The sequence below is a fragment of the Dipodomys merriami genome, unplaced genomic scaffold (assembly GCF_024711535.1).
Source record: "Dipodomys merriami isolate MVZ:Mamm:240054 unplaced genomic scaffold, mDipMer1.0.p SCAF_156, whole genome shotgun sequence".
Classification (NCBI taxonomy): Eukaryota; Metazoa; Chordata; class Mammalia; order Rodentia; family Heteromyidae; genus Dipodomys; species Dipodomys merriami.
Window position 1 is genome coordinate 2,902,699 of NW_027202893.1, and position 25,251 is coordinate 2,927,949.

At 48.1% G+C, this 25,251-nt stretch overlaps 2 protein-coding genes across 4 annotated transcripts; both read right to left on the reverse strand.

Annotated features, from left to right (window-relative positions):
- Window positions 1-3,364: 3,364 nt before the first annotated feature.
- Window positions 3,365-5,629, reverse strand: LOC138827520 (C2 calcium-dependent domain-containing protein 4D-like). Of its 3 annotated transcripts, none has more exons than XM_070023121.1 (2): window positions 5,307-5,629; window positions 3,365-4,576 (listed from the first exon to the last, which is right to left on the reverse strand). In XM_070023121.1, exon 2 carries the CDS (start codon window positions 4,487-4,489, stop codon window positions 3,458-3,460), a length of 1,032 nt encoding a protein of 343 aa, XP_069879222.1. In that variant the 5' UTR covers window positions 4,490-4,576; window positions 5,307-5,629; the 3' UTR covers window positions 3,365-3,457. The 3 variants fall into 3 exon arrangements, with proteins under 3 accessions (XP_069879222.1, XP_069879223.1, XP_069879221.1); XM_070023122.1 differs by lacking the exon at window positions 5,307-5,629 and adding an exon at window positions 5,070-5,086; XM_070023120.1 differs by lacking the exon at window positions 5,307-5,629 and adding an exon at window positions 4,881-4,962.
- Window positions 5,630-16,189: 10,560 nt separating this feature from the next.
- LOC138827437 (acyl-coenzyme A thioesterase THEM5-like) lies at window positions 16,190-24,045 on the reverse strand. Its single transcript, XM_070022926.1, has 6 exons — window positions 23,835-24,045; window positions 23,510-23,711; window positions 21,316-21,454; window positions 17,432-17,542; window positions 17,121-17,245; window positions 16,190-16,379 (listed from the first exon to the last, which is right to left on the reverse strand). The coding sequence occupies exons 1-6, from the start codon at window positions 23,955-23,957 to the stop codon at window positions 16,336-16,338; spliced, it is 744 nt and encodes a 247-aa protein (XP_069879027.1). The 5' UTR covers window positions 23,958-24,045; the 3' UTR covers window positions 16,190-16,335.
- Between the last annotated feature and the right edge of the window lie 1,206 nt (window positions 24,046-25,251).

Here is a 25,251-nt window from a genome sequence, read left to right on the forward strand (position 1 = left end):
CGTAGCCACAGGGTGTGGGGGGAGGGTGGTCATGCAGAATGCAGAATGCTTGTGGATGGGCTGGGCCTCCACATCTCCAGATACCACTTCCAGAGGGCCACTTCCTGCCTGCTGTGTGGAGTGGGCAGGAAGTGATTGGAGGGCTGGGAAGGCAGGGGTCTAGCCTCTAGGCTAAGCTTTCTCTGCTCTAAAATATGGATGGTTTGGGTTCTTTTTCTTCAAGGGAAGAAAGGACTTAGGTTACCCTTTTGGGAAATGGCCTCTCTAGTGAACCCTTCCTTCCCATTTGCTGTAATCACAGCCCCTTTCCGGAGGTTATCAGTCCTTTCAAAACTGAGCACTGGTTATTTCCTCCTCAAATACAGTCGTACATTCTTATGCAAGGAAGAGGCTGATAGGGATCAGAGAATCATTTCAACCCCCCTCCCCCCACGTGCCCAGTCCCTTTATCAGGCTGGGGAATCTCAAAGCAGGGGGCAAACAGCCTGGAGGGGGGCTGCTGGTGGTGGCTTGATTCTGGGGAGTAGTCACCAACTTTTCTTTCCCTTCCTCCCCACCCCCTAAACCACAGAAACCACTTAAAGCTCAGAACAAGCCTGTCCTTCCAGGGAGGGCCTAGGGGGTAAAGATGGAAAATAGGTTGGGTTCAGAGCCTGTGATGCCACACACAGCTCTAGCCCCATCCATGGCAGGCAATTGCCCGGAAGACGCTGCCTCAGTGATAAGGGATTGCTTTTTTTTGGGTCTGAGGGGCTCCAGACCTGAGAAGCCCTCAACTTACCAGAATGACTTCAGGAGGGGAGAGAGTTTCAACCATTGACCAAAGGTCAATGCAGACTCCATAAATAGCTGTAGCCTCTCATCTCGCTGCCTCCAGACCTCCCCTTGTAGTCACAAAGGCCACCATAGCCCCAGCCCTGGCCTTGAACTTTGGTGACCCTCTTCAAACCGTTCATCCAAATCAATTCAACTTGAGAGTCACATAGACCTAGAAGCGTTGAAAAGCACTGACAGGTTGGAGCTCTGATTTCTAGAGCCAAAAGGCTTGTAGCGATGTGGTCTGCTGGGCATCAGCTGTGGGCCTTGAGGCCCTTCAAAGCCCTCAGTGACCACATCAATCAGAAGTGGCAATACCACTATTCCTGGCTTGCCTGGCTGGAGGCGCTCAGCAGCTTGAGCAGTCTGCACATAGGACAGCTTTTCTTGACTCATATGCCCCTCGGGTATGTGTCTGTGGCTCTTCCAGTGATGGTGTAGCCCCCATCACAAGCCACTGTGGGCTGTGCATGCCGAGAGCACTACTTTCTACTTTATAGCTTCCCATGAGCCCCTGGGTTGCAGCTGAAGGTACATTGGTAGAATCTTAGTCAGAAACCTTTCCTGAAGCCAAGGCTGACCCTGGGGCAGTTTACTTAACCTCTCTGATCTCTTCTCTCCTTTGTGAAATAGGAATAGTATCTACTTTACTGAGTGGTTGTGATGACAGAGATAAGGGCATGGGTAAAGTATTGGACCTAGCACAAAGTACCACAGTTACAAATAAGTATTTTATTCCCTCTCTTCCATTTTCTGTTCCTCCCTTTCCTTATTTGACCACCACTTTCTATTTCCTTTGTTGTTTCTTTTCCCCTCCATACCCTATCACCAAGTGATAGTGTTCATTTTGCAATTTGTCTGATTTCTGTGTCTGTTTTGATCACTGCTTTATCCAAGGTCTGGCACCTCATAGACTTTCCTGAAAAGTTACAAATGAACATTTTATGATCTTTAACATTCATTCCAGATACTTCCAAATCCAGCTATTCACTAAGGATTGTCAGTGGGAGGATTTTAGGGCTGAAGTACAAATTCAATACAGTCAGAGAGATAAAGCTAGACCTTCAGGTAGGCTTCAAGAGACCACCATTATGTATTCCAACTTCTAGGGTGTGAGATGATTGGAGAGCTATCCTCGTGGGCAAGGAAGACCCTTTCAGAGCGACCCAACAGAGCTAGAATCAGGTAGCACCTGGGGAATTTTATAGTGAGGTGATGAGGAGTACTGACTCTGGAGCCAGTCTCTCCCAGTTCAAGTCCTCTTCACTAGCTTAGCTGAGTCAAGCTCAAGGTCACATTGGATAACAATAGGACTGCACCTCTACGGCAGTTGCTGGAGAGAACAATTGACTTGACAAATTGTTGGAACATTTCCTTGTATGAGGCTAATCTGTGCAGAGCTCCTGCCACTTATGATCATCTGGTCAATGCTACCACCTGGTGGATATCTGGAGCTAGGTTTCCTAGGTCTAGGGCACAAGTAGTGGGGATCTAATCAGCCTGGGGAGAAGGAAATAGGGAACCATCTGAATAGAGGGGTGTGTGCCTGTCCTTAGAGTTTTGAGCTCGGGTTCTATAGTTTTGTTCAGATTCAGAAGGCTTAGCCTTGGAGCAGTGTAAATCTGCGACCATTGGAAGTAAGAAAGGGCCCAAGAGGGAGGAGGAAGGTAGACTGGCCCAGTGCCTTCTCTCCTCCTTCCTTCCCGAGTCTAACCTGAGCCAAGAGGAACCAGTTCCCAGGAAGGTGGAGGTAGAGAGAAGAAGGTCATTGCTGACGTAAAGGATATTCAGGTAAGAGGTAAACATAATCTGACCCACATTTACTTTTTTGTCCTTTACCTCCTCCTCCTCCTCCTCCTGGCCAGGTTAGCTTTTGCTGAGAACAACTCTCATACTCTGGTAGCTCTCCTTCTCCATCTCTGGGACATTCTATTTCAGGCTTTGGATATCTAAATGCTGTTCTCTTGTTCTTGGCTCCAGTCTTGCTGTTAGGAAGCATAGGTGTGAAAGACACAGGCAAGAGGGAGACAGGAAGGTTAAAGGACACACACAGGTGTGTTTGTGTGATATCCCCTGACCCACTCCCAAGGTGCAAGGATGTCATTTGTTTTCAGGACAGATGTAGGGGGTAAGAGGGAAAGAGGAAGAAAAGGGCTAATTCCCCCCCGAAATCCTCCAGGAACCTCTAGGGGAAGGTGGCTTTTGCTGCCTTTTGTTACAGAGCTCTTGCTGGGGGTGACCCAAAGAGCCCTCCGGATTTTTGAAGATCTAGGGCCCTGCTGGACAGGGGCCTTGGGACCTATCAGCTCAGATCTTCTGGAGTAACAGGCCTTTGCGTTGGAGGTCAGGATTCTGTAGGTTTAACACGCTCTTGCAGGATTTCTGATGCTCGGTTATTGCGAAACTCCTCCAAGTTTGAGAACCACGACTGAAGGTCTGCTCCTGCTCAGATAATCCGAATGAAGAGCTCCTTCCGTTTTGTGTACAGCCTGCCCGAAAGTAGCTTGCGAACTCCAGGGCAGTAGGGCACCAACAACGGAACTAGAGACAAACGGACGTTTTATTAACAAAAATAAATACACCCTGGGTAAGAATCACCGCGGACCCAGAGGAAACCTCCAGAGGTGCCCCCAGTCTCCGTTTACAGGCTGAGATGGGCAGGTGCCAGGGAGGACCCTGGGCCTAGACCCCCTCCCAAGGGGGGCAGCAGGGCAATAAGCGGCGTCTCACACTCCCCCAGCACCACATCCCGGCGCAGCCCTGCGCCCCTGTCCAGCACCTTTGCCCTCAGACTGCGGGCCGCCAGGTCTGGCGGGCGGAGCCCGTCGAAGAAGAAGTCCTCATTGAAGATGGGGTTGGCGCTGCCCTTCACCACGCGGCTGCGCTGGGCCTGCGGTCGGACGCGGGGCTGCAGCCGCAGCACCACGCAGCAGCCGCCGCCGCCGCTCCCGGGCCCGGGCCGAGGCCGGGGCAGATCCTCGGCGCTCACCAGGCGCAGCCGCAGCCGCCCGGGTCCCGCGTGGTAGGCGGCGGAGAGCCGGAGCTGCCCGCCGCGGGGCCCGAGGCGCAGCACGCTCTCCTTGGTGGGCCGCAGCTGGCAGCAGAGGAAGTCCAGGTGGAAGAGGGGCGGCGCGGCGCGGCGCGGCGCGCGGGGGCTCGGGTCCCTGGAGCCGGCCGCCTCTGGGGCCAGGAAGCGCGGCCTGGGCGGCCCCGGGGAACCTAAGGGCGACGGGTCGGGCGACGAGGCGGTGTCGCTGTCGGGGGCCCGGCAGAGGCGCAGGTCCGGGGCGGAGACGTGCAGCCGCGAGTGCGCAGGCGGGAGCCCCGCGGCCAGGCCCAGCGGCGGCGAGTGGAACAGGGACTCGCGCCGGCGCGTGTGCGGGCTCTCGGGCAGGAAGGCCCAGCCTTCGCGGCCCGCCAGGTGCGGCAGAGAGCAGGCGGCCAGGAGGCTGCGCCCTCCCGCGTCGCGCCCGGCCGGGGACGCGGCGCCGCCGGGATCGGGGAGCCGAGGCGGGATGAAGAACTGCGGGATGCGATCCGGGGTGAGGACGTTGGGGCAGGCGCGCGTCGGCGGGGCCGGGGCGCGGCGCCTAGGGAAGAGCCTGGAGGGGGCCCACCGGGCTCCGGGCTCCGCGGTCCCCACCCCGTAGCCAGCTTTTTCCAAGAGCCACATGCAGTAGGGAGGGAGTAAGGAAACCTGGAGATCCGTAGGGCCGAGAGGGTCCAAATCCAGCAGCTCAGTTGGGAGAGGTGGACGGAGCTGGGTTGAGAGAGAAGAGGATCCGGAGGTCAGTGATTTAGCGAGTCAACACTTGACAAGTCCAGCACAACCACCTCCCCGCCCTTCTTCCCCAGACTCCTGGGGCCCTAGGTCTCTATTTGAGCAGACAGACGAAAAGAAAGAAAAAAGGAAGGGAGAGAAAGAAAGAAGAAAAGAAAGAGAGAACTGGAGCTCGAAGGAAGGAAGGAAGAAAAAGAAGGAAGGAAGGAAGCTGAAGAGAGTTAGAGCTCGGGACCAGACTGACATTTTCAGATTCAAGCCTCAGATTCTCAAGCACACAGACCTTTCCATTGTTATGGAGGATGCCTCGTCCACGTCAAAGTTATAAGGACCCAAGACACCCACTGAACCCCTAGGGTACTGCTAGAGGAACTAGCATAACCACAAGTTCTGTGGTCACAAACGCAGACTCCTAATCCTGCCTGTAGACACTCTCCCCTGTAAGGACGTTGGTGCCCTGGACCGGCTTTACCTTCTCTCTTTTTCTCCTCGCCCCTCCCCTCCCCTCCCCCTGGCCCATTCTGATGACTTGAGCTTTCTTCCAGGATCTGGTCTGGCCCTCCTCCAGGCCTCCAGGATCCCCCCCCCCCCGTCCCTCGCCCCCGCCCCCCGTGCCGCCCCCCCCCATTGGGAATCTCTGGTCAGTGCCATCCCTAGATTTTAGCCCCACCTATCTACCTTGGCTCCTCCCATAAAAGTTGATCCTGACCTTTTCAAGTTGTTCTGAACAAAAGGTGTCTCTCTTCTGCTCCAGGACACAGGGGACACGCCGGATCTGAGTAGATGCAGGGCCAGTCCAAGTAGATGCACCTCTCGGTGGGCCACAGATTCCCGCCTGGGCCACAGATTCCCACCTTTACTTGTCAAGAAGTCTCTCAGCCCTATGACATCCCGAGTCTGCGGGGCGGGTCCGGGCCGTTGGGTCGCCCCTCCCACGCCCCACTCTTTCTTGCTAGGAAACCACTCCACACAAAGGCTGCATTGATTCTTCTCCACCTCCTGAGTAGCTCCTAGCTCCGTAAGGCTCCTCAGCTGTGCCTCGAGGTCGCCACAGCTCTGCAGGGGTGGGGGTGGGGGGTGGTGTCGGTCTGATCGTCCTGCAGGGGTGAGGGTGGGGGGACGGTGTTGTTCTGATCATCCGCCTGGGAGTTGGAGCCCCAGGCCTGAGTGCTGGTCTTAGCTGTGGGCTGCCGATGGGGCCTGGATCTGGCTTCTAGCCTGGAAAACGCGTGAAGAGCTCTAGAGGAGCAGCTTTCTTTTTCTTTCTTTCTTTCTTTCTTTCTTTCTTTCTTTCTTTCTTTCTTTCTTTCTTTCTTTCTTTCTTTCTTTCTTTCTCTCTCTCTCTCTCTCCCTTCCTCCCTCCCTCCCTGCTTCCCTTCCTTCCTCCCTCCCTCCCTCTCTCCCTTTCTCTTTCTTTCTTTCTCTCTCTCTCCCTTCCTCCCTGCTTCCCTTCCTTCCTCCCTTCCTCCCTTCCTCCCTCCCTCCCTCCCTCCCTCCCTCCCTCTCTCTCCCTTTCTCTTTCTTTCTTTCTTTCTTTCTTTCTTTCTTTCTTTCTTTCTTTCTTTCTTTCTTTCTTTCTTTCTCTCTCTTCCTCCCTGCTTCTCTCCCTTCCTCCCTCCCTGCTTCCCTCCCTCCCTCCCTCTCTCTCCCTTTCTTTCTTTCTTTCTTTCTTTCTTTCTTTCTTTCTTTCTTTCTTTCTTTCTTTCTTTCTTTCACCAGCTTGCCCCCCCCCATTACTTCTGGGAGGAGCTGGCAGGGGCCCCTGTTGCCTGCGTCTGACTTCTTTTCTAGGATAAACAGAGTTCTGTCTCACCCCAGCCTTCTAAACTTCTTCCTTCAGCCAGATCCAGATTTCTAGCAGAACCTGCAAAGCCTAGATCCAGACTGCCTGGGTAAAGGTTAAGGGAGGACTGCAGAGAAGAGGGAGACTGTCATCAGTGGCCAATGGCCCATTCCTTTGTTGTACTGACTCTAGTCCTCCTCGTGAAACCCAGACAAGTCCCCTGGCCACATGAAATTTATTCTTTAATGGGGAAAGAAAGAAAATAATAAAATTATATTAGCAAAGTCATAGTTTATTAGTTAGACGTAATTGTTGAGGAGAAAAAGTATGAGAGGATGATAGAGAATGAAGGCATGAGGGCATGCAGTTTAAATACAGTGGGTTAGGGATGGCAATATTTCAGAAATAATAAAAGGGAGAAAGACTCCTAGGAAAAATGTCTAGGCAGAAGGAATTACCAAGATCCAGGAGATGTCTGGAGTCAAGGAGACCAAAGGCCAGCATAGTTTGAACAGATTAAATGTGGGAAGGATGAAGTCAGAGAGGTAACAGAGCCAGGATGAAGCAGCTTGTAACCACTGAAGCAATTTAGTCTTCTACTTTCGGTGTGTTAAGGAGAGATATGGCTGGATTCCTATGTCAAAAGGAGTCCATTTAAGCCAGGCACAGGTGGCTTATGCCTATAATTCTAGCTACTCAGGAGGCTGAGATCTAAGGATCACGGTTCAAAGCCAGCCTGGGCAGGAAAGTCTGTGAGACTCTTACCTCCAATTAACCACCAGAAAACCAGAAGTGGCTCTCTAGCTCAAGTGGTAGAGTGCTCGCCTTGAGCTGAAGAGTGCTGGGACAGGGCCCAGGTCCAGAGTTCAAGCCCCACGACTGCCCCCCCTCCAAAAAAAAGAGTCCATTTGGTAGCCATGTAGAGAACAGAATTAGGGGGGAATCAGATAGCAGACTAGTGGAATAATCCTGGCCTTGGATGTCTGGGGTATGGATCAGGGTAGTAGTGAGTTTCTGGATATAATCTGAAAGTAGCCACTAGGGTCCCTGAGGGCCCCAGCCTCATCCTGTTAAGACTTGAACTGGAGACCCCTGAGCGACCCCCCCAAGAGACCACCATCAATGCAAACAGCAAAAGAGTCGTTTATTTGCAAGCTCGAGCCTGGACTCACAATTGTCACCGATGCAGCAGGTCAGAGTTGTGAGCCCTGACCACATGTTCAGTAGGGTTCTTATAGGGTTTCCAGCAAATAGGAGGGGGTTGGTTTGCGGGCTTCTACATAATTGGTCGGCAACTGGTCAGCATTTCACGGGCAAATTTCCCGGTAAACTCATTGGTTAGGGGCATAATCATTTCCAGTAAGGGTAGGGGCTTTCCAACTTAGTAGTTACAGGATTGGTTAAATCATACATAGCAAGCAGATCATTAGTTGGGATACATAAGACTAACCATAGGAATGCAGGCAACAATATATTTTTTAACTGTTTATGACCCTATAGCTTATTCCAGGAACTTGACCAACCTGTCCATTTTCTCAACCCTTACCTAACTGGCAGTTGCTAGGAGTATAATTGTAGTTTTGATTGTGGGTTTTCCGAGAACTTTTCCAAAAACTGTTTTTTCCAATAACTTTTTTGTCCCTTAAGTTTAACCTGAGGTCAGTTTTACAGGTAATGACGGTTTGTTTTTAGAATGGAGTTAACTTAGTCCTTCAATCCAAAGAGAAGGGATGCTCAAAAGTTTTTGGCTTGAGTGATGTAAGAATGGTGTTACCATTTTTCTGAAGGGGAAATATCCTTGGTTGTAGATATGCTAAGTTTCAGATGCTCAGTAGACATCTAAGGGGAGATGTCGAATAGGCAGTTGGATATGTGAATCTGGAGCTCAGAGAAGAGGCCCAGACTGGAAGTGATAAATGTGGGCACCAAAAGAAATGAAAATAAAGAGTTTAAAGTCATTAAACTTGTTAAAGTGAAGGCAGAAAAGAGAAAATGTCCCAGCACTGAGTCCTGGGTGCTCCCATGTACAGAGGCTGAAGAGAGGAAAAAGAACCTGCTGAGCCAGATGCCAAGGAGAGGTGGGGTAAGATGAGGGGTAAGTTTGACAAGAGTGGTTTTGGAGGAGAGGTGGAAGTAAATGCCTAATCAGAGTGCAGTCAAGAAAGAATAAGGACAGAGAGAACAAGAGCCAAGACAATGCTTTTGAAGTACTGACTGAAAGGGTAGGGGAGAAGTGGGGCAGAGGCTAGGGGGTAAAGGAGCATCAAGACAATGTTAAATGAAAGGAACGACAGAGGGTTTATATGCTGATAGGAAAGATTCCATGGAACAGGAAGAAAATCTGCTAATGCAGAAGAAAGAAGGGAGAATTGTAGAATAATGTTCTTGAATAGACCAAGAAATGAGTGCCCTGAGTTAAAAAATAGATGTAGGGTTGTTCACGCCGGCTGTGTGGACAGTTTACCCACAGATAATAGAAGAACAGTTGATTAAATGGGGACAGATTAGCAAGAGGAGAGATGTGATGGCAAGAACTTGTTATCTTCTGAATGCTTGTAATTTCTTAGCGTAATAGGAAACACGGTTACCAGCTGAGAGTAAGGTGGCATTTGGGCCAGCAGAGTGACTGGGGTAGGGAAGTGCGGGATGATTGCTGGGCAGCATGAATGACCCACTTTAGGACGGTGGTCATGACTTTAAAGTGAAACTGGACAGCATGGTTGGGTTTTTCCCTCCACTTGTGAGCAATGTATAGGAAGAAAATGGCAGAGATTTTTTTTTAAATTTAGCTAGGATTGTGCTCAATCTTTGACAGTTCACTTTTTTCCTTTTTTTTTTTTTGGTGGATACAAAATGAAGATTGCATTTGAGACTGCACACTAGCTATGGGATTGAAAATTAGCTATGAACAATTCACTGTAGTAGTCAGAGTCTAGCCAGGAAAATGGCACTTGCTAAGTAGTTCAGCAGAGGTGGGAGTTAACAGGAAATTCCTTACAAAGGTATTTGAAGAGCTTAAAAGGCAAACAAGATGATGGGGTGGGAAGTGTCTAGAAAAGGGGTTGTAACTATGGTGATCCAGTTACTGCTTTAGTTGCCTCCCAAAACAAAGAGCAGTGAAGAAATAGCCTTCCTTATCCCTTCTTGGCACATTCTAAACTGTCTCTGGACTTTCCTACAGTTGATGACAAAGGGGGTCAGAAAAGATAGAAATATTCTGCCATGTAAAGCAGAATAGGAGAAAAAAATATATTCTGCTATATAAAGTAGACTAGGAGAAATCTTGGACTTGGTTGAGCAAGTAGATCAATGACTAGCAATGTTGCCTCCCTTGGGACAACAAAGTATCTACACATTGGAAGGAATCCATTCTTGTTTTTGCAGGACAGAAAACAGATCTGGAAAGAAATGATGGCCTACAACAATAGCAGGGTCTAGATTAGAACTCCAGTTTTTTGTCTCAGAGAGCAATTTTTTTTTTTCTTGTTCCCTAAGGATTTGAGCAGTGCTTTGTTTTTGATTGGGGACATGAGTACTTTTTCACTTTTCCCAGTGTCACTGCTCCATACTTTTTGAACTTCTTAGTATACTTTTTTGTTGCTATAAAAGAATAACTGAGCCAGGCGCTGGTGGCTCATGCCTGTAATCCTAGCTACTCAGGAGGCTGTGATCTGAGGATCATGGTTCAAAGCCAGCCTGGGCAGGAAAGTCCATGAGACTCTTACCTCCAATAAACCACCAGAAAACTGGAAGTGGTGCTGTGGCTCAAGTGGTAGAGCACTAGATTTTTGAGCTAGTGCTTTGAGCTAAGTGATAGTTCCCAGGCCTAGAGTTCAAGCCCCATGACCGACAACAAAACAAAACAAAACAAAACTGAGTCTGTATGACTTTCAAAGAATAGAGATTTATTTTGGCTCATGCTACTAGAGACTGGGAAATCTGTGAGTATGGTGTTGGCTCCAGTATGGTCCTTGTGTTACATCATAATATGGTAGAAAAGTGGTGGACAGAGGAAAGAGATCATAGGAGTGACTTCACTTTATAATAACCTGCTCTTATGAGAACAAGCCCACTCCAAAGGGAAAGGCATTGATCTCTCTTAAAGACCTAGTCACCTCTTAAAGGCCTCTCTTCCCTGGACCACCACCATGGTGCCATGATTCAACATGATTTTCAGAGGGGACAAAGCATATTCAAACCATAGTACCCTGCAGGTATCCCAAGGGACTCAATTTCTTGGCTCTTGCTGGTGGCATTGAAGAAAAGCACTTAGAGGACTAGGAAGTACAGAGTGCTTTCCCAGATCCAAGTCAGATGGAAGAGGCATAGAAGGAAAGGCTTTTCTTGCAGAGAGGAAAACCACTGCCACAGGGTCCCTAGATTTGGGGTCTTGCAAATACATGGGTTCTGAGGTGGCTTCAGGTGTGTGACTTGGCCACCAATCCTCACTGTAAGCTCTAGAGGGTGATGGGGTTGGTGATAAGCTGTCTTCCAGCTTGGGCTTGTCACTGAGAACCTGTGGTGAAGATCTAACTCCGTGGTCTCGGTTCCAAGAGGGCCTAAGAGGCCCCTTTTTAAAAGCTGGTGTCCTGCCAGACACCAGTGGCTCATGCCTATAATCCTAGCTACACAGGAAGCTGAGATTTGAAGCCAGTTTGAAGCCAGTCCTAGGCAGAAAAGTCTGAGATTCTTTTCTTCAGTTAACCAACAACAACAAAAAATACAAGCCAGAAGTGAAGCTGTGGCTTAAATGGTAGAGTGTCAGCCTTTAGCAGAAAGTTAAAGAAGAGTGCCCTATCCCTGAGTTCAAGCCCCATATGAGTAATAGAGAGAGAGAGAGAGAGAGAGAGAGAGAGAGAGAGAGAGAGAGAGAGAGAGAGAGAGAGAGAGAGAGAGAGAGAGAGAAAGAGAGACAGACAGACAGACACAGAGACAGACACACAGAGAGATAGAGACAGAGAGGAAGACACACAGACAGTATCTTCTACTGATATCCTCTGCCTTTTTGAACTGCTTGATTTTGCAATGGCTATATACGTTTTTAAAATTTCTGTTAGCCCAATGAGCTCCCTTCCCATAGCTTAGCATGCTCTTTCCCTAGGCAGCAGTAGGCCCATTTAGTAAAGACAGTAAATAATCAGCCTCCAACCCCCCTTTACCTTGAGATGGCACTCCTCTGGGGTACCACCACCATATAAGGCAGCAAGAACCCCTTAGAGTGACCTTCAGGTCTGGGCAGCTGCAGCCCCTAATCTACCACTTGGGCAGCAGCCATCAATCCTAGACTGCCATGAAGAAGCCCCTGGCCCACAATTCTACACTAGGGTCTCTGCCTCTTAGCCCCTTCTAGCCCCTCCTAGCTTCAGTAGGTTATATAGGTCACCTCAGACAATAGCTGGCACCACTTCTCACTCCTCTCTTGTGAAAAGGGCTGTTGCCATTCCCTTTACTGGCATAAACTTTTTCTTTGTTCTTTGTACCTGGATGTCTGTGTGGTTTTCTGGCAAGTCTAATATACTCTAACAATTTCTCCTGAAACCCAACTCAGGTATCGGGAGAATATTCCCTGCCTCAAACAGGGTAAGTTACCACCTGTACTTGAATGGCCTACGAAATGCTATTCTGTGTACTCTGGAGCAGCTGTACTACAGATAGCTGCTACACATGGGAATGGGTTTGCAAATGTGGAGGTAACATCTCCCCTTGTTTCACCCAAATAGCTGTCAAACTTGGTCTTGTGGGAGGCTTTCATCAGTCAAGCCTTAGATACTAGAGACATGTCCTGGGGGGACTGACCTTATTTCCCTTCCAAGACCCCTGCTTACCCAGCTGACTTTGCCCAGTCAGGGCTGATACTTCCAGTCTTGCCTTGGAACTTTCCCTGAGAGTTTTCTATCTCCTTAGTAGAGGATGCATTCAGCTTATATTAATATGGAAACCCAAGAACTGTTTATTCTGCACAGGAAAGATGAACTATATTTCCCTCCTTAAAAAAAAAATATATATATATGTATTTCTGGAAGTAGTGCTGTGGCTCAAGTGGTAGAGCACTCGCCTTGAGCTGAAGAGCTCAGGCACAGCACCCAGGCCCAGAGTTCAAGCCCCATGACCGACCAAAAAAAAAAAAAAGACAAAAATTTGTTTCTTTTCTTGAATGATAGTTAAATCTTCTTGACCATGAATAGACGACAACTAGTTTTTCCAGGATACATTGATTTAGCCTCTAGGTTTAATAGATTATTAAGGGTAACTGTGAAATCACAAAGGGTAAAAGGTTTTGAGGTGAGTATATGGGGAGCAGCCAGTTGGTTGTTATAAGATTTCTGGCCTCAGCCTCCACTATGTCCTCACCTTTTGGGAAGCTCTGGGTCAAGGCCCTTCTAGTCTATGTCTGTTTTCACTTAGAAGTATGTTGTATATCACTGCTGCTGAGTTTGCACACAACTCTTTGGCCTTGTTCCATGCTGCAAAGGATTACATTCTCTCTGATCCTCTGAATCCTCAGTCCCAGCCTCAGATCCTGGAACTTCAGTGTAGGCTTGAAGCCAACTCCTTCACTTGGCAAGATGAGTGTTTAGGCACAGACTCTTCCTTCTACAGATCTCAAACAAAGGCAGAGGCTGCTAGTTACTCCTTGAGCCCCTTTTTCCCTGTCTTTCAACATATAGTTAGACAATATTTTTCTTTTCTTTTGTCGGTCGTGGGCCTTGAACTCTGAGCCTGAGCACTGTCCTTCAGCTCTTCAGCTCTAGGCTAGAGCTCTACCACTTGAGCTACAGCACCACTTCCGGTTTTCTTGTGGTTTATTGGAGATAAGAGTTTCATGGACTTTCCTGCCCGGGCTGGCTTTGAACCTTGATCCTCAGATCTCAGCCTCCTGAGTAGCTAAGATTACAGGCGTGAACCATCGGCGCACGGCTGACAATATTTTTCAAACAAAACTCCTTTGTGGCTTTGTGGGGGGGTTCTTGTAACTGTGTTCTAGTGAGTGGAACCACTTTGAGGCCTGATCCCCACCTTTTGTGGGGATTCTCTCTTACTTTATCTGGCCCCTGGAAGTCACGTGTTTAAGATGGCAGAACTTTTATCAGCCAAGTTCCTGAATGACTCTTAGACACCACTAACTGGAATTCAGGTGAGTAAGAACTATATTCTGTATGGATAAAGCTATGGACAGTTAAAGGCTTATGTATTTCAACAGTTGACGTTACCACACACAATAAGAAATCCCTTTATCATATGGCATTTCAAAACATTCCTAATCTTGACCTCTTCTTAAACATCCTCTCCACCTACTGGCCTTACTGCAGTTCTGACTGTCCTGAGCCCTCTTCTCTTGCAGTTCTCCCTGTGAAAGCTGCACAGTTTCTCGCCCATCTCCTCCCCAGGTCCTGAGAAGGTACAGGCTACTCTTAGGTGAATGTTACCTTCCTCACGCCATCATCTCCATTACAGCAACATTTCTTAACAGGTGCACCAGCCATGTTGCCCTCTTTCTATTTTTACTCTGCTCCCACCTGTCTTAGCCGCCCTTGTCCCTGAGCTTTGCTGGCTAGCTCCCATCTTTCCCTCAGGCTGGTGTCACTCCAGAAACCCATTTTCCACTAGCAATGGGGACCTCAGCATGCCTTGGTTATATGTGTATTTGATCAATTGCTTTTCCTCATCCCTACAGAGCTTTTCCAAGTCATTGTTCTTCCTCTCTCCACCAAAGGCTTTGCCTCCTCTTTCACTGAGAAAGTTGAGACAGTCTGAGGAGGATCCCCTCAACTTCTCATCTTGCTCTGTGTCCTCACTTCCTGCCTTTTGGTCTCAGCGTCAGTCTGATGCTCTCCCATCTCTTTGTGCTCTCGGTCCATCTGTGAGAGCAACAAGCTGGTCTCTGGGATGATGCTTTTTCCTAAAATCTTTAGCCTCTCTCTCTACTAGCTCCTCCAAAACAAATTTATAAATACAGTTAATGCCTTTTTTGCTTTAGCTAAAACAACACAATTCCCTGAAAGAAATCACTACCTTCATTTCATCATCATTTTTCAATTGATCACACTTTGGGTTTGGCTTCTACTTCTTAAATTGCTCTGGCAAAGATGATGTCACTGGGTGTGGGTGGCTCACAGGTGATCCTAGCTCCTCAGGAGGTTGAGATCTGAGGATAGATGTTTGAAGCCAGTCTGGACAGGAGACTCTTCAATAAACTACCAAAAGCTAGAAGTGAAGCTATGGCTCAAGTGGTAGAGTACTAGCCTTGAGCAGAAAAGCCCTGTCCTGAGTTCCAGCCCCAGGCGTGGCATTAAAAAAAAAAAAAAAAAAAAGACTACCTCCTTTTTCATTGCCAAATCCAAAGGCCTCTTTTTAGTTCTCTTCTTCCTTGCTTTCTTGTTAGCATTTGAGACTGCAGATCTCATCTTCTCAGAGATAGGCATTCCTATTCTTTTTTCTGTCTCTTTAGTGGGTCCTTGGCTTTCTGTTCCAACTTTAAGCCTCATTGTGGCTTCAGGCTCTGTCTTTGGCTGTTTTCTTCTCCATTTCCTCTTCCCTGCCTTCACTCTCATTTCCCTTGTTTCCTCTCCACTCTCACTCCTAACAAGCTACTCCCAGGGGTGCCATGTGGGCTTTAGTATTTAATCCACAAACGGAGTCAGTAGCTTCTCTTTTCCTGAGCGCCAGATCATAATATCCAGGATCTTGCTGGTGTTTCCTTCACAATGTAGGTTCCATGAGTACTTCAAGCTCAGTCCATGTGAAACAGCTCATTCTCCACTTCTGCTTTTCCTGTGTTCCCTATGATATTATGTGGAACAGCCCCTGCTCCACAAACTAGAAACTTGAAATCATCTTAGATAGCTCTCTTTCACACATCTACTATGTGTAACCAGTAGCAAAGCTTGTACTTTTTTTTTTTTTGCCAGTACTAGGGCTTGAATTCAGGGCCTAGGCACTGTCCCTGAGCTTCTTTTGCTCAAGGCTAATGCTCTGCCAATTGAGTGCTATTTCCGGCCTTTTCTGTTTGTGTGGTACTGAGGAATCAAATCCAGGGCTTCATGCATGCTAGGCAAACACTTTACCACTAATCCACATTCCCAGCCCAAGCTTGCACTTTTATTTGCAGCTTTCCTCATAGCTCTTTCACCTATATGGTTGTGACCCTCAGTCCTTCCTGTCTTCAGCACTGAGTCCTGAAGGGGTCTCCTAACCAGCATTCCTCCCTTCAGTCTTGCTGTTGCTTCCTCCCACCTGTCACCTCTATTAAAAACAGAACATTATGTCTCTCCTCAGTGCAGACCTTTTGTGGCTGCTATTATCTATAACATTCAGTTCCTACTTTATGGTGGTGATTCTGAAGGTTCCCATGGTGTGCTCTTGCCCTGAGCACCTTCTCTTTCCCGAGACTCCTGCCCTATTCAGTGCCTTGCAGTTGTCCAAAGTCCCTGTGCTCTTGTATGTGACAGTGCCTCTCTTCTTTTGGTTCCCTCTGGCTGAAATATCCCATCTGCCCCTCCTGCCTGGTGAGTGAGTTCCACTTTTGAGACTTATTTCAGGCACATTTTGCTTTAGGAAGCCTTGTCTCATTGTGTTCAGAGAGCAACATGGACCTGCCTCTGTTTGTCTTTACTGTTCCTGCACGGTTGAGACAGAGTGGTACACAGACCCTCTGTGTACCACTTTCCCCTTGTGCATCTTTCAATGCCCCACCCAGTGCCTGGCACCTAGGAGGAACTCAATAACTCTCTGAGATCTCAGTGATGGTGGGGGGGTGAATGGGAGGCCCTGGGAAGATTTTGGGTTCCATTTACAGAAGACTCTTGGGCTAAGCATGGGGTGAGAGTTTATTTACTTGGAGAACATGTCCTTTCCCTCACCTGCCATCTGCTTCCTGGGGAACCCTTCCTGCTGTGTGGTTGGTACCAGACTGGAAGGGCCATCAGGGTCATCGCTACTGAGGACACAATGACTGCTACTGCAGTGACTCTTCCTCCAATTGCAGTTGAAGGAAAACACCTACAAGAGAAGGGTGCGTTGAGTCTAGAGGACAGGAGGGCCACGAGGGCAAGAGCTTGCCTATGTGTATGGATCATTAGACTCCAAATACCCACTACCTGGAACTGTCCCCTGTTACCAGGGCCAGCGGCTCACCCCTGTAATTCTAGCTACTTAGGATGCTGACATCTGAGGGTGGAGGCTCCAAGACAATGTGAGCAGGAAAGTCCGTGAGACTCTTATCTCCAATTAACTACCAGAACACCGGAAGTGGCACTGAGGCTCAAGTGGTAGAGTGCTAGCCTTGAGCTGAAGAGCTGAGGGATAGTGCCCAGGCCCAGAGTTCAAACCCACAACCGACAAAAGAAAGAAAGAAAGAAAGAAAGACAGAAAGAAAGAAAGACAGAAAGAAAGACAGAAAGAAAGAAAGAAAGAAAGAAAGAAAGAAAGAAAGAAAGGAAGGAAGGAAGAAAGAAAGAAAGAAAGAAAGAAAGAAAAGAAAGAAAGAAAGAAAAGAAAGAAAGAAAAGAAAGAAAGAAAGCAAGCAAGAAAGAAAACAAGAAAGAAAGCAAGAAAGAGAAAAAGGAAAGAAAATCCTAGTTGGGTTCTTCCTCCCTTCATCCAGGTCTCTAGTAGTAGTAGTAGGTGCCCTGTCCCACCCCTAAAACTAGCTAGACCCCCAGTTTTGGAATGGATCCCCAGCAGTCTTTGTTCTGAGGTGGGTCATGGCAGGTCAGAGCCTAGGGCTGAGTAATTCCTTACCTGAGGATTTGGCATAGACTGTCTGCTGATCTCTGCTTTGGGCAACACAAGACATGTAAAGCTTCTGATCTTCAATCTTTTCCACTTGGACATCCAGGACAGCCAGTGAGCCCACAGGGATCAAGCTGGGAGAAGAGGCAGTTTAGCCCATCCTTCAACTTCACCCTCATTGTGACCCTCATCTTATTTTTACCCCACCTGGCCCCAGGGACTCATACATGGGCTCAGAGATTCCCAAAGTGGGATGGCTGAGGTTGCACTCTGGCCAGGGACTCGGGGACTGCTTGGGGACTCCAGGAATCCATACTTACTTTTTGAACCTGATGTTGAGGCTTAGGGTGAACAGCCCCTCTCCAGCCAGGTAGGCAGTTTTAGAAAAGGTCTCATCTATAATGGCTGCCAGAGATCCTCCATGGGCAAACCTAGGGATTGGAGCAAGTGTAAGAATGGGCAGACCACCTCACCACACCTTCTAGCCTACCTCAAAACTTTTTTTTTTTTTTTTTGGTTATGAGGTTTGAACTCAGGGCCTGTGTGTTATCCTTGAGCTTTTCTGCTCAAGGCAGACTTATGACCTTTGGAGAGCGAGACAATCCATCGAGTCACAGTGAAAGATGAACAAAAGAAGTTTATTTACACCAGAAAAGGGTCTTGAGACTACCTTGTCCTTGTCTAGATACCCAGAACCAAGAGCAGCTTCAACCATCAAACCTCCAAGCCTCCAATAGGCAGCCCCGACCTCCCCCTCCCACCATTATTTGTTGGTCTGCAAACCCCAATTAGTTGCCTGCAAACCTCCAAACCTCCGTAGCTCCAAAGCTCCAAACCTCCAAAGGGGAAGGCTTTTCCCTTTCTTCCCTTCCTCCTCCACTGAAGGCCTCTCCACTCTCCACAGGCCACAGGCCTGCCCTGCTCTGCTCCGGGAGGCGCCTCTCCATAGGCCTCTCTAGATGGAGATCCCAAATGACCTCCGAAGGAGGACCCGAATGGCCCCTCGAGGAGGCCCCAAATGGCTTCCTTGAGAAGCCCCAAATGGCCTCTGGAGGCTTGCCCTGTCCTTCACAGGCCTGCCCTGCTCTGCTCTGGAAGGCTTTTCCCTCCTGCCGTCTCTCCCTCCACTCATACTACTCTCTTCCAAGCTTTCCCCTTCTCCCTCTGGGCTAACGGTTTTCCCCCCAATGGTTTTCCAACTGCCATTCATGTGCCTCCCCCAAGCTGTCCACGGTCCAATCACTTCCTGACAGCTAGCCATGTGGGGATCAATGCCCCACCCCTCCAGTAGCATGCCCCACCCCTTTCAGCAGTTGTGCTATCTTGCTATACTAGCTCACAGTTTCATGACAGGTAGATCTGAGAAATAACTTATACCATATATGCCAGCAAGGCAGACTCCTGAGCAGCATTGTTTGGAAAAGGTAAAAGCCTGCTCCAGCAGGCTGCAAACATGCTGCAAACATTTGCTTTACTTATTGGATATGAAAACCTTCATTTCCATGCAAGCTGGCCTTCATGACAAAGTCACATCATTTTAGTTAACCAGGGAAAATTCAGAGGCCCCCCAACTTTAGAATGCAAATAACAAAATAGGTTTAAGTTTCTGATATTTGAGAGTACAATTGTAGCCAGGCATTGGTGGCTCATACTTGTAATCCTTGCTACTCAGGAAGCTGAGATCTGAAGATCGTAGTTTGAAGCCAGCTGGGACAGGAAAGTGGTGAGACTCTTTTTTTTTTTTTTTTGGTCTGTCATGGGGCCTGAACTGTGGGCCTGGGAGCTCTCCCTCAGCTCTTCAGCTCAAGGCTAGCACGCTATCATTTGAGCCACAGTGCCACTTCTGGCTTTTTCTGCTTATGTGGTGCTGAGGAATCGAACCTAGGGCCTCATGCATGCGAGGCAAGCATTCTATCACTGAGCCACCTTCCCAGCCCCAGTGGTGAGATTCTTATCTCCAGGTAATCACCAAAATGCTGGAATTAGAGCTGTGTGGCTCAAGTGGTAGAGCACTAGCCTTGAATAAATACATTCAGGCCCCAAGTTCAAGTCTCAGGATTGGTGCATGCACTTGTGTGTGTGTGTGCGCGCATATGTGTTCATGCTGTAGTCCAAAGGTTGTTTTCCAGATTCTGCCATCAGTGAACTTAGCAGGCCCTCACATTCCCTTTCCTCTAATGGAAAGAGCTGGGGGCCATGGCACCACATCAGCTGGTTGGTCTCCTTGTTTCACTGCTAACAACCTGTTTGCTTTTGAGCAAGTTATTAAACTTTTCTGAACCTTAATTATTCCATTATACACTGTGAATAAAAACAATTCCCATCTCACTGGATTCAATGAACAAATGTTTGTAAAATGCATATTTCCAGGTATTTACCTCCTCATCTCCTAAAGTGCTTAGAAAAGGGAAAAGACATTGATGTGAACAACAACAAAACCACCGAGATCTGTTCTTCCTTCTTTATCTTGCTATCCAGAAAGGGACCTATTAGTAACTACTGATTTTGCAGAGTGGCTTTTGACCAATGAGTTGTTCCTATTGCCTGGGGGGACCAATGAATATTAATCTCTTGTCTGGATCCTTCTCAATCTGCTGGCCAGCCTGTGTTGGATGGTCTGTTTTGCTTCCTTAGCACACATCAGACATCCATCTGCCTCGTGGAGTTTTCTTCTGCAGAAAGAAAGGGATGGTGGCCCAGGAAAGGCTCTATTCAATGGTTTGGAGAACAGTGTTTCAGTGAAGGACATCTGTGGGATGGCTAAGACTCTGAGGGCTGCAGTCTGTGCCCACAGCCTATGGAGCTGACATACTTAGCACTCTGATACTCTTTAACCCTGTAAAGCTCCTGTCAGAATTCTTAGGACTATAAAGCTTATGTTACACTTTTGGTCCCTCTTTCCCTTGCAAGAACTCTGCCCTCAACAACTTTCTCCTTTGGTGACTGGAGTAGGAATAGGAATGGAAGAGAAGGTAGACAACCATGGACTTGAAGGTCCTGTGGCCTTAGCCAAGAGGCCCAGGGACATCCTGATTTACGTCCAGTATGACTTTCTTCCTAGGTCTAGTATATGTTTGGCAGTGGTAGAGTACAGTAGAAGGAGAGTTGGCATCCCAATTCCTGGATTAGAGTCCTGGATCTGACTTTGATTGGCTGTGCTACTTCAGACAAGTTAATGTCTCTGCACTTCAGGGTAATACAAGAGTTTGGATATACATGTATGATAACTATATTGCGATTTTTGGCTCATGAGAGCATACACTATGTTCATTATATAGTCTATTATGGCAGGCAGGTATTATTGTCCTAGGATTCAAGTAAGACAGATAAAAAACAGAGGCGATACTGCTTGTTTGCAACTCCAGAGCAGGTATGGAGGTCAGGCTCTTGCTTCCAGATATTACCTCCCAGGTAATCACATCCTGCTCAAAATGGCATCTTGGAGCCTTTCTTTCCCTTTTTTTCCCTTGTGGTGGTACTGGAGTTTGAATTCAGTATTTTGCACCTGCTGGCAGGAGATCTACTGCTTGGGTCATGCCTCCATTTCTTTTCTTTTTTTTGGAAGCCATGGAACTTGAACTCAGGGCCTGGCACTGAGTTCAAAGCTAGTACTCTACCACTTTGAACCACAGCTCCATTTCCAGTTTCCTGGTGGTTAACTGCAGAGTCTCATGGACTTTCCTGCCCAGGCTGGCTTTGACCCTCAGATCTCAGCTTCCTGAGTAGTTAGGATTATAGGCGTGAGCCACCAGCACCTGGCTTCATTGGTTATTTTTAGGAGAGGGTCTTGCTCCCTGCCTGTACCACACTAAGCCTATTTTAGACTTCCTGTCTTTAATGGGATGTCAATCATGCCACCACATGCAGCTTCCTGACATTGAGATGTGAATCTCGCAGACTTTTTCTGTTCCAGCTGGCCTGGAACAGTGATTGTCCCATTCTCAGTGTCCTGATCACTAGGATTATAGGTGTGAGCCACCAGCACCAGGCTTTTTCTTGCTAGAAAATCGTGAGACCTCAGTAAGGGGGCTTTCCCTTACCTGAACAACACAGACTGCACTAGATAGCCCCGTATGTCCTCCCAGGCTGCCCATTGTGAGACTGAAGCCCAGTTTCTCACATCCCCATTTTGGCTCCTTGAAGAGAGGTGCAGACCCACTCTGTTGAGCCAGGAAGGAGGAGCCCACCCTGGCCGTGCTCTTACCCTGGAGGCCCCTCCAAGTAGGGGCCTGGTTGGAAAAGACAGACTGACTTCTTCTTGGATGGTTGGAAAAAGATAACATACTCGTAGCCTTGTCCTTCTGCCTGGATGCACCTGGTGAAGATGCGCCCGTCACTTTTGTCTGGGGAGAGATGGACAATGTCCCAATCGGAGAAAACAGATGGTTGAAGGTGTAGCATTCAGTCAGGATGCAGCACTGAGAGTTGAGCCCTCTATCAGCTGACCTGTCTAGACTAGATCAAGGTGAGTGAACCAGAGGACCCCAGGCTTCAGGCTTCACCCTCAGGGAGCCTTCAATCTTGGAAAAGAGACACAGTCCCTGTCTTTAGAGAGAATATGGCCATGGAGACAAACAGTTCCCTGGGTGAAGGTGGAGACAGGATCAGAGTCCAGGCAACACTTGAAAAGGCTGTCAGCACCACTAACTTAAAAAAAAAAAAAGATTACTGGGGCTGGGAAGGTAGCTCAGTGGTAGAGTGCTTGCCTTGCATGCATGAGGCCCTGGGTTTGATTCCTCAGCACCACATAAACAGAAAAAGCTGGAAGTGACACTGTAGCTCAAGTGGTAGAGTGCTAGCCTTAAGCTGAAGAACTGAGGGACAGCGCCCAGGTCCAGAGTTCAGGCCCCATGACCAACAAACAACAATGACAACAACTAATAATAATAAATAAAACTAAAAAATAAATAAGTAAATAAATAAATAAAACCAGCATAAGGATTGTTTAAAAAATGATTACTCGTGGAACTTGCATATAATTAAAAATAACATTATTAGGTTGAGGGTGTGACTGGAGTGGTAGAATGCTTGTCTAGCAAATGCAAGGCCCAGAGTTCAAACTGTAATAAAACATACCCATATCCACATGCCCCTCCACCCCACCCCCCACACAGAGTAAATAAGTAAATAAATAGAGTCTACCAAAGTTGTTCTGAACTTTCCCTCTAATGCAACTAACTGTATCCCTTCTTTATTATTTTTATTTTTATTTTTTTCTCTCGGTGGCACTAGGGTTTGAACATAGGCTCTTGTGCTCCCTAGGCACGTGCACTATCACATTCCCAGCCCTTTTTAGCTTTAGTTGTTTTTAAGGTAGAGTCTTGTGTTTTTGCCCAGGACTGGCTTCAGACCACAATCCTTCTACTTATGCCTCTCCAATAGCTGGGATTGTAGATGCACACCATTACGCATGACTTGCTGGTTGAGATGAGGGTCTTGCTAAAGTTTTTGCTCAGACTAGCTTTGAGTCATGATTCTCCTGATCTCTGCTTTTCCCAAGTAGATGGGATTACAGGTATGAACCATCATCCTGTGCTCTCAATGTGTGTGTGTGTGTGTGTGTGTGTGTGTGTGTGTGTGTGGTGTGTGTGTGTGTGTGTGTGTGTGTGTGTGTGTGTGTGTGTGTGTGTGTGTGTGTGTGTGTGTGTATCATGTGGCTTGAATTCAGGGCCTGAGCTTTTTTGCTCAAGGCTTTGAGCCATAGTTCCACTTTTGGTTTTTAGGTGGTTAATTGGAGAGTCTCACAGATTTTCCTGCCCTGACTTTAAACTGTGATCTCAGCCTCCTGAGTAGGTAGGATTACAGGCATGAGCCACCAATACTTGGCTTCAAATTCTTAAATTATTTTGTGCCGACTACTCTCATGCATGCATGCATGCATGCACATACACACACAAACACACACACACACACACACACACACATGCATAAGCTCATGAAGAAAGATGAAGGTGGTAGTACACTACAATGGTTGTCTAAAATGCCACTCTGAGCCTAGCTAAGCTGAGGCCTGAGGGCAAGGGGGGCTGGGGAAGAGAGCACTGTGAGAAAAGACCTGCCAGTGAGAAGTGAGAAAGGGCACATACCGAGCAGACAGCTCTCCAGTGGGGACATACAATCGGCTGGGCGCAAGGATATCACCGGGAAGTGTTCCATTCAGAGGGAAGGAAGGGGGTGAGGGACCTGAGCGGACACCCTTCCCATCCACAGCTGGGGAGCGTTCAGACCCAGGAAGAGTTTCTAGGTTGAGAACTGGAAAGGGCTTTGTAAGTCCTCCAGATTTTTTTTTTTTTAACACAGGGGTGGAGCTAGGTGAAGTGACCCACAGGCCCCACTCAGGGTCCCATCAGTGTGGGTTAGGATGTGTGTGGGTCTGAGAGGGCCAGGACCTGTCTTACCTGAGGTAACTCCCAACTCGAATGGCAGTTTGAGCCCTTGAATGTGTTCTCTGTTAGACTTGAAGGAGGGCATTTTTACCCAACTGCCGGATTTGGTCTTCTCCAGAAACTCTTGGTATAGGCTCAACATTTCTGGACCCCAGCTGCCATTGGGAAGGGCATAATCCTTCAAGTCTGTCTTCTCTAGACAGAATCTTGAGACCTGGGTAGGAAAAATCAAGATGACAGATGGTGTCCTGGAGGTTAGGGACTGCTGCTTGGGCTGTGGGACCTCCAGATAGAGGAAGAAAAGCTGCTCATCTGACTGGGCTGGGAATTCACTCACCAGGGAGTCTGTCGGGGATCCAGATGCTGAGGCCATGTTGAGTCTAGGCAAGAGATGGGGTATCTTGGAAAGAGTTCTTTGGTGGCCAAGTCTTGCTGCCACTTGGAAGCCTCTTCTCATCATGGCTGAGGGCCAGGCTCCTGGCCTTACTTGTATCAGAGGTGCAGCTGATTCTTGAGAAGCGGTTGATAAGGTAAGCGCTGTGAAATACTCTGGGCAGAGGGTGCAGCCACCTCCCACTAACCACTCCTCGGTGTCGCAAGCTTTGTTCTGGCACACAGAGCTCATTACAGAGGGTGACTGTGTGGGGGTGGGTTTGGCCAGACAAGGCCCCCAGTTGCTTGAGGCCTTCATCTGCTTCCAGAGCCCAACCCAGTGCTTGGGGGAGGGACAGATATTGCTTAAGCATGGTTGGGAAGGAGGACTGGCTTGAATTCCAAAAGAAAATTTTGTTTAAGGAATAAAACGTGCATAAACAAGTAATAGGAGGGTACATGGAGCCTTAGAAAGATGCCCTGGGGCCGGGCGCTGGTGGCTCACGCCTGAAATCCTAGCTACTCAGGAGGCTGAGATCTGAGGATCGCGGTTCAAAGCCAGCTCGGGCAGGAAAGACCATGAGACTCCTATCTCCAATAAACCACCAGAAAACCGGAAGTGGCGCTGTAGCTCAAGTGGTAGAGCGCTCGCCTTGAGCTGAAGAGCTGAGGGACAGCACCCAGGCCCAGAGTTCAAGCCCCACGACGGACAAAAAAAAAAAAAAAAAAAAAAAAAAAAAGAAAGATGCCCTGGGTATCTGGGAAGGAACTAATAAAAATTTCCAGAAAGAAAAGTGGTTGTCTACCTCTTGATTGGTGGATGTCAGTGGAGTGTTTGTGACATGTGCTCTGCAGCAAGACTGAAAGCTCTGGCATGATTTGGGGTTCAGAAAAACAACTCTCAGCCCCTAGACACCCCTTTTCTTATGTGTCAGACAAGGGTTACCACAGGGAGGCCTTCATCTTCACCTCTGGCCAGGGATTGGAGTTGAGGGTATGTGTGGAGAGATTAAGGGGAAGGATTGAGGGGGAGGAGGTAGGAAGGAAGAGCCACATGGGAAAAGCAATTTAGCAAGAAACTCATGCTTTGAGAGAGGGAGTGAGGTGGGGCAGACTGTAGAGGTTTTGTGTATCTGCGTATTGAGGGAGATGCTTGAGTGCTCAGCCAATATCTACAAAGCTGTGGATGCTTTTTGGTAGCATTGTTTCTTCTATTAGCTGAAACCTGTCAGTTTTAAATTAAAGGGCCAGATCCTTTCCCTCTCTTTCTCTGTCCCTCCTCTCTCTCTTTCAGTATTGGGGATTGAACTCAGGGCCTCACACATGCTAGGCACATGCTTTACCATTTTGAGCTCTATCTTCAACCTCCCTCCTTCCCTACT